Source organism: Falco naumanni, chromosome 6 (assembly GCF_017639655.2).
Source record: "Falco naumanni isolate bFalNau1 chromosome 6, bFalNau1.pat, whole genome shotgun sequence".
Lineage (NCBI taxonomy): Eukaryota > Metazoa > Chordata > Aves > Falconiformes > Falconidae > Falco > Falco naumanni.
This window is the reverse complement of record NC_054059.1, coordinates 47796017-47804840: the sequence shown is the minus strand read 5'-3', so window position 1 is coordinate 47804840 and position 8824 is coordinate 47796017. Positions and strand designations below refer to the sequence as shown.

At 40.0% G+C, this 8824-nt stretch overlaps 1 protein-coding gene across 6 annotated transcripts in view; it reads left to right on the top strand.

The window, feature by feature from the left end:
* Positions 1-872: 872 nt before the first annotated feature.
* Positions 873-8824, top strand: part of TFB1M (transcription factor B1, mitochondrial) — a 29677-nt gene continuing 21725 nt past the window's right edge. Inside the window, exons 1-4 of one of the 6 annotated variants that reach the window (XM_040597462.1) lie at positions 873-945; positions 1984-2141; positions 3659-3810; positions 7466-7574. In XM_040597462.1, coding sequence (XP_040453396.1) covers positions 2009-2141; positions 3659-3810; positions 7466-7574 — 394 coding nt within the window. In that variant the 5' untranslated portion in view covers positions 873-945; positions 1984-2008. The other 5 variants (XM_040597465.1, XM_040597464.1, XM_040597463.1 and 2 more) reach the window with 5 other exon arrangements.

Genomic DNA, 8824 nt, shown 5'->3' with positions numbered 1-8824 from the left:
TATTCATAAGACCAGTATTATTTAATGTTTCTTCAATGTATTTTCCCAGTCAGATCAAGATGTGTGTTGTGTGGCTCCAACTGGAAAAAGTTTCTGATATACAGGAGCTTAGAAGTCTTCCTATTTTCAAAGGAAGAAAACTACATGTTCCGATCATGTTATAAAACTAATTGTAATACACCCAAATGAGCAGAGCCAGATGCTTGTGCTGTATCCGGACATGCTGAAAAATGGCCTAGCTGTCAGCTCAAATTAAAAGTCCAAACCTCCATTGTAAATATGCAAATCCAATACAATTCCAGATTACCTGTGCACCTACATTCCCATTTTACTTCCGTGTCTTTTAAAAACATACTGCCAACACCCACATGCCTGACCCAGTTCTACCAATCTGAAAGGGCATCAGACAAATCGAGTTACCACAGAAGTGAACGAACTGCACTTTAAGACATGATGATGACTGCCAGCAGGTTTTTTTATTGCCTAGATTCGCCTTTGCTGCCGCACTGCACACCCGGCGTCACAGCCACTCCAGGCCCTCCCCTGCGGCCCGCCCCTGCCAGCAGAGCCTGCAGCTCCCATGGGGCCTCGCTCCGGGACCTCCTGCGCGGCTGCCGCATGAGCAGCAGGGAGGTGAAAGCTTTCCAAAAGGTTTATACTGTGCGCACGGAAAAGCCCGTAACGGCGGCCCGAGCTGGCGGCAGTGCCGCACGGAACCGACGGGAGGAACAATGGGCGCCACGGGCGGGCAGAGCAGCCCCCGCCCCGCCCCGCCCCCCGCGCATGCGCAGGGGCACGGCCTGAGCGCGCAGCCACCTCACGGCGCAGGCGCGGCCGGGACACGGAGCCAATGGCGGCACTGGCAGAGGCGCACGCGCCTTAGCGCCGCCGCCCCCGGGGCAGGACAGAGACACTTCCTGTTCCGGGTGAGCGCCCGCTCTGCCCGTAAGCTGCCGCGCCGCTGCTCTGAGGTTTCCTCTTCGCTAAAGCAGAGGGAGAAAAAGCGTGTGCGGCCGTATGGCGCCTCCGGCCCGGCCTGTGCGGCGGCCCCGCGCGCGTCCCGCACCGCTCCGCAACTCCCCTGGTCCTTCACGCGGCCCCGCTTCCCAGCCACGCTGGCGGCCTCTGCGGCGCCGGGCCTCGCCGGGCGGGGCTTCCCCCCTCAGCCGCGGGGCCGCGGGCGGGGGCGGGGCCGTGGCGGGAGGGGCCGCCGGGGTTACTGCTGCTGGTGGGAGAGGAGCGGCGGGACCAGCGGGCGCCGCCGCTCCACGGCTTTGGCCCCGTCGGTCCCTGCCACGGGGCCGCTGGGGCCTGCAGCGCAGCGGGCGGCCTTTGCCCGGGCAGCCCGGTGCCGGCGGGAGGCCGCAGCGCTGGGTGCCGGGCCTCGCTGGCGGGTGGCGGGAGCTGGCCCCGGGGCTTGCTGGCCCCGAGGTGTGATGCTGGGGCTGGCGGGGGCGAGCAAGCCTGGCGAAGCGTTCTGTCCTGTCGTGCTGAAAGTGAAAATACTCTTTTTTAAACTTTTTCTAATTATCTGATGCCATTGTTTAAACTTGGGATTCCTTTCTTTACCCCTGTATAGAAAAGCAGGTCATTCTGTAATTAAAAAAACAAAAAAACCAAAACCCACTTTTATTTCTACTTCAGGGACACTTCAGGTATAGTCTGTCTTTACATGATGCCGTGAGTCCAAGCAGGTTATCCTTAATGATTCTTTTATGAAGTAATGAAAGACTGATATTGAACAATCGTGGGAGGGTTTTGTTTTACTAGATGTTTTGGTAAAGCTACAAAATGCGGCTTGCCCCAATCCAGTAATACATGCTGAGCATAAACACTGCATACAATAGTCAAAATACTCAAGTTCAGCACTTGCATAATGATTTGTAAATCATGCCTTGGCTTGTCTACTTAGTAACGTTTTTAACATTAAGTATATTAGAATTTATTGCACATGCTAGACTCATCTTTTCAATGTCTCCCTAGGAAGAAGGAACAAGACGTTTGTCTTATGGCTGTTCCAGGAAAGGTGGCAGCTTTCCGTCTGCCTCCCCTGCCAACTATTGGAGATATCATTAAACTTTACCGCCTTAAAGCACAGAAACAACTTTCCCAGAACTTTCTACTGGATTTGCGATTGACAGGTTAAATATTTTATTCTAATATTTTTAGCTACTTTCAAACAGATCCTAGTTTTCTTCAAAATCCAGATTCTAGCTAAGGAGATCATGATTATATGATGATGTTTGCATGATGACATGTCAGACTAATGGGAGCTCAACAGTAAACCTTTAAAGCCTTCTTTTAAAAGTAATTTTAGCTTAGACAAATTGACTTGTAAATTCCTAGAAAATGTGTGTGTTTATTAATTATAGAGTAATTTTTAGGTAGAAACTGTATTCCTATATAAAATATGGGTTATTGGTTGAAATGCAAGAATCCAAGCCTTAGTTGTACATCTGCCATTCGGGGAGTATTATAATATGTGAGTTTGATTAAAAAATGAGTAATTTTTTCAGATTATTATGTATTATAGAAAGTACTGTAATGCTTTGTGCCGTTTACTATATACTGTGGTTAGGAAGGTCATATGTTTGAGTTTATTGAGATGTTGTGGTTTTTTTTGAATCAGTTACATTGTTCTGAACAATGAAGTTTTCTCCATCGTCATGTCAGCCATGAGTGACAAAGCTGGCACTGTTCAGTCAGTGGTGAGTTTCTTTACTGTCTAGTGGTGGCTGTGTTTTGCAGTAATAAATGCAGTGCAGCTTCATGTAGCTGACAATTTGATTACATTTGAAGACTCAGACTGATAAAGATTTAGGATATGGACATGAAACACAGTTCTACTTCCTGAAGAACTGGACTCTGACCCTGGAATAAAGATACATGCATTTAGTAAAACCTTACAAGTAGGCAAGTCTACAGACATTTCCTATTTCTGTTGCATACTTAAGAAGTTACGGAATGAGCAGCATAATTTTCTCAGCATCTTCTCCATGCTTCCTCAGGATCCCTTTTTTTCATTAGCTACATTTTTAATCCTTGTTTTAATCCTTAATCTGTTTTCTTTCGTGGCTATAATACCTTCCAGTGTTGTATCCTTCCACTTATGTACAGATCCTCTTTCCTCATGTTTCAGCTGCCCCACTTTCTATAACTACCAGTTGCCTGTATTCCAACTTTTACTTTACTCCAGCTCTTCCCTCATAAAATTACTCTGTACATACTGTTAACTCAGTAAAGCTTCTCTGTATCTTCTTTTACTTTTTAAATTTCCTTTAGAACAGAGGTACTGTAGTGAAATACCTTTATAAGCATAAGTAGTGAGACTTCAGGATGCTGAATACAAGTGTTTGGTTACTTGCAGGAGAATAGTACTGCTAGTTTAGTGATGAGAAGTAATACTCTCAGAGCAACAATGTGCATTGCAGACATTAAACTGAAAATAGTATTTTTAAAATTTTTGAGTGTATCTTCTAGTATGAAACAAATCTGAATTCTGTGCAGTCTAGCAGGCATGTGATCATTTAACTGGGATGTGTCACTGTGTCTGTTCTGAGATAAGCACACTTGCGCTTTAACAATAAACAATAAGTTTGTCTTAGTGAACTGGATCTTCTAGAAAATAAAGGCTTAGCATGTTCTTTGTGTCTTGCAGACAAGATAGTGAGACAAGCTGGAGAGCTGAAAAATGCCCATGTCTGTGAAGTGGGCCCTGGGCCAGGAGGAATTACCAGATCCATTCTCAGTGCTGGTGTTGAACAACTCCTCTTAATTGAAAAAGATCCTCGATTTATTCCAGGATTGCAGGTACCAACTGGAGAATAATTTGCATAAATATATTCACACAATTGCATAAGGACAATTTAAGAACATAGAAAGGTTCCAAGCGTCTTGTTGAGATCTCAGCATTTAAAATAGGTTTGCTTCTGTGGCTTAAATCAGAGCTGGCATTTGCTTGAAGATGAAAATACACAGCATAGCAATTCATTGCTTCTGCTTTCTCATAGGCCCTTCAGAACCTGATCCTGCAACTGAATTAATGCTGAGGCCTGTCTGGTCTTTTCAGGTTGAGACATTTTGGGTGCATTTCACTGTGCAGGTGAAATAGCTGTTTGAAGGCTGAACTTAATGTCCCTTGGCCATATTTTTCATTTACATTCTAATAATTATACTTTATGAAATTGTGAAAGCATATCTCCAGTTAATACAGTTCAATGTGGATTAGAATTCAGAATCCCAAGAGTAAAGCAAGCGTTTATTTTACACTTGGAAAAAAACACTCTTAGACTTTTAAGTTCACAAGTCATTGTAGCATTTTTCAAATGCCATCTACTTGTGCTATTAAGTTTACATGTTTATGGAATTTGATTGCATAAATCTAGCAAGAAAAACAGAGTGCAAAAATCTCTTCAGACTTGCCTGTTTTCTTCTGTCTCTACAATCTCAGATTATAGCAATTCAAAGGGCTTTCTTTACATTGCACTATGTCTTCTGTAGTAAATCAGCAGTGAAAATAAATGGGTAATTCACTTGAGAACTGCTGCCATCTCTTTGTATGACAAAACTAATGTAAAATATCAATGAAACTGCGCATATCCTGAAACCTGAATAAACATGTAGTAACGTCTTTGTAAGGTTTGCCATTGATAATTTGTAGCATGCCATCTTTACCTTATGAAGTATGAAAACTTCATGTTTTCACTTTTCTTGAGTGGAGCCAAATCTATATTTTTCATTTAGATTTTAAGAACTGATTTGGGACTGGAGATAACTTAAGATTAAATGATACTTGCTCTAGTTAACAAATTTTTAAGTACTTAGACAATTTTTCTGATTTTCCAAAATGCAGCCACTACAACAGATTTCTCTGAATAAAAACATACTTCTCAGGGTCTATAATGAGCTTTTGGTGTTTAATTATCTTTTACTATTCAAATGAATTAATGTTAGTCATTCTTTTTAATTAGCAACCTCCTCACAGTAGAAATAAATATGTCTGAACAAAGTTATTGAATATAAAGTTGCTATGACTCAGTAACTGGATGTGAATGAAAAAGAAATATGTTGCATCCATTAGTGTTAAATTTGGTGTTGTTTTTTCCCCTCCAAATACGATGACACATAACAGAATGAATCTTTCTTTTGTAATAATGTGGGTTGTAATACCTGTTTTTTCTGATTTCCAATTAAAAGCTCTATCAAAACCAAATGCTCATAAAAAGGTTGAGATGTGAATAACAAAGAATGTCAGAGATTAACAATTGAGTTACAGAGAGTAACAATTAACTGTTACTTTAAAATGTTTCTTTAGGTACTTACAAAATCACTAATGTAAAGCAAGGAGCATTTTTCATTAACTTTTCAGGCTGTCTCTATGACAAAAGTGAAGTTGGGATTTTCTTTATTGCAAAACTGAAATATAGCAAAGAACATACATGTATGGAGTAAAAGTTTACACAAGCTAGGAGTCTGTCAGTTCTGTCTCTCTTTAAAAGAATCACAATCTCCCTATGCCATATACCCTAATAGTTGTTAGGCTGGAAAGATTGATGAGGAGAGAAGGGGCACTCTCATCCAGAGAGTGAAAGAAATAGAACTCTTATGGGAATACAAATTCATTTTTTAAACTATGCACTTTATGTTTTCATTGTGCCCTTTTGGATTGTGTGTGAAGAATGAGAGGATCTGTATGATGGAGAATCATGTGGCTCATGTGCTAGGTGCACAAGAGCTCCATGGAACTGTTGGCTGCACACATTGGCCTGAAAGTGGAAAAAGTTCCAATGGGTTTCTGAGTCTTTATTTCAAATTCGAAATACGCAACTGTGAATTTCTTCTCACAAATTATAGATGCAGTTCTCATTTATGTTAACTGTGGTACTCAAGAAAACCCCAAACTCCTCTTGACATGATAACCATTATTAAAACCCAACGTAACGAATGTTAATTCATTATTGTGTAGGCAGCTGTCTGCTTCCTCTTGCGCTATTTTATGACTTTATTGATCTTGCATTATCTTTCATCCTGTTAAAGCACTTATTACGGCTTCAAAGAAAAATTTGCCAAATCATGGCAGATTAATGAATGTGTATGCTGTGTAATTGCTAGTGTAATGCTGAAAAATCCATTAAGTGGTTTGGAGTTGAGGTTAGATTTATTTTTATTATTTAGAAATGATGCACTTAAAAGATGTAGGAACACTTAGTATTTAGTTAATCTTTTTTGTTGCTTTTTTTTAAATACACTGCACAATATTTAGCTGTTATGATGGTAGAAAAACTTTTACTCAAAAAAATTTCATGCAAACCTTTTGTGAACAGTATGAGAAAACAGCACTTTCCTTTGGCTTAGAGATCTGTGGAAGCTGGCTGTACCCTGTTTTGTTTGTACAAGCAAAATTGTTGGTTCCCTCTTCAACCTGAATTGTGTTTACGTCCTCAGGTTGAAGATGGAACTAACAATGGTGAGCAGTTTATTTCATTAGTTAAGCCACTAGCACTTAATTGGTTATGGATTTGGATTTCTGTGCAAAGGCAAAATTGTTCTTTAAGCCATTTTTCATTATTTCAACTTGGGAACAATAAAAATCTCCAAATGTCATCTTTGTAAATGTCATCTTTGCTTTTGAATTGTGCTGGTTTTGCATAGTTTCATACTGTAAGAGATACAACATTAAGAAAACTAAACTAATCTTAATTGTGTAAACTGACACTAGAAATCAAAAAAATGGGTCACCAAACCACAGCTAGTTCTGAGTTTGCATTTCAGCCTTTATTAAATACTAGATAAGCTGCAGAAGTGGGATAGAGAAGTTAACAACAGCAGTGGATTTTGTAATACCTAAAAAGATACACATCCTGTATGCCTAGGTACTTACTCCCTTGTTTTGGGAACTTCTTGGTTTTTAATGGTGTGGGTTCAGACTACTTAAGGGAGTATTAAGAGAATCTTTTTTCCCCTTTTTTTATGTAAAAGAAAAAAATGACTGAATATTTCTGCAGCCTTGTATCACATATGGCTAAAATTGGATGATAGACCCTACAGATGCAGGAGAGACAGAATAATAAACAACATGAGCCATGTTTCCATCGGTAATGGATCTAAAGATTGCAAAACTTGCTGCCTGCATTATTACTTCAATCAGGTGGGGTCCTGCTAGGGGCCCTGGGGTTTGTTAATTGTCCTTGTTGAAGAGACTCTTGGCAGTCTTTTCAAGTTTACATTTCCTATTAAGAATTCTACAGCTGTCAATAGTAAGCATTTACAGAATCACACAATAAACTTTCTTTGTTAGTGTTTGCTTTTTGAAAGTAAGTACTTACCAATAGTGTGGTCATTTTTAACTGCTATTGTGCTTTTTTGTGTATTGAAGATAAATACATAGCAATGGTTTTGTTCCTGCTGTGGCTGAAACTGGAAATCAGTTTGGTTAATACTGTGAATTCTGCTTGCTTGCTCACAGATGTTATCTGAAGCAGCTCCAGGAAAAGTGCACATTGTTCATGGAGATATCCTGACATACAAGATGGAGAAGGCTTTTCCAAAGCATTTAACAAAGAACTGGGAAGACGGTTAGTATTTTGATTTGGTTTATTTCATTTTTAAGTCTTCTGAATTAAAGTGTGATGATACAGTTGGAGTTTACTCAGTGCAGGTGTTACTTTCTTCCAGTACATTCTGAAGGTAAGGAGAGAGACAAGCAAACTTCCTTCCTTGTTAGAAGAAAATAATCATATTCCTCTTCTAAGACAAAGTGGTGGAATTTGTGTGACAGTCACCTTAGTCAACAGTGAGGAGCTTTGCAGTTTTTAACTGTAGAGTATCTTGACTGTACAATAATGATTCTTGGAAGCTGTAGAAGCAAATCAAATGGTATACTTTCTTCCAAACTGCTTCCTTCTCCTGAAGAAGCCAGAAGCCACCACTGCTGTTGGCCCATTGAAGAAATTCCTGTAACTTGCTTTGAAATGTAGGAAATTTGTCTTCAAAATCTCAGTTTTGTCAATTGCTTTGGTTTCAGCTGGATTATCTTTGGCGAAAGTAGAATATAATCAGAGATACGTTTTGGGGTGTTGGGGTGGTTCTGCCACTCCCCCTCCCCCCCAGTCTGAGGTTCTCATAGGACTCAATTTCGCCTCCCTTTTAAAATACGTTATTAGATAAATCAGAGATGACTTCCCAGTCCCCTTTTCCAAATTTCTTACTTTAAGGTGGAGTCACTGTCTGCAGTGCCTGAAGAACATAGTAAACTACTTTCTGACTTAGGACATTAAGGACTATGCCACGTTATGTTCACCTTGAAAAATTCCATGCCATATTTGCCTCATTGCAAAAGGTAAATGCTTCACAAAACAAAACTATAAGCAATGAAGGTGTAGTGCAGTTTTTAAAAATTTACCTTTCTTGAACATATATACAAGCAATTATTGTCTTTAGAGCTAACTAATTAGAGGTAAGATGTACTTTTTCTGTGTTACTGTAATATGAAAATCTGAAAGGCTGCTGGGTTTTAGAAAGATACTTGGCTATCTCTGATACATGTGTAATATCACAAATAGGCTAGAAATATCACAGCTTTAAAAGCACATAATAAGTAAAGTGTGCCAGAAAACCAGCTTGAGTTTGATATTATCATCTCTTATTCATGTTACTAAATGCTGTAGTATCTAAGGAACAACACACTTGATTTTGTTTTGTTCACTTCTCTTACACTCCGCTTAGACACGAGGATCCCTGCTAATTAAATGCCTGCTTTGTGTTGTACAACACAGATGTACTGACGGGATCGATAATTGAAGAATACATATCACTGCTTATGGCT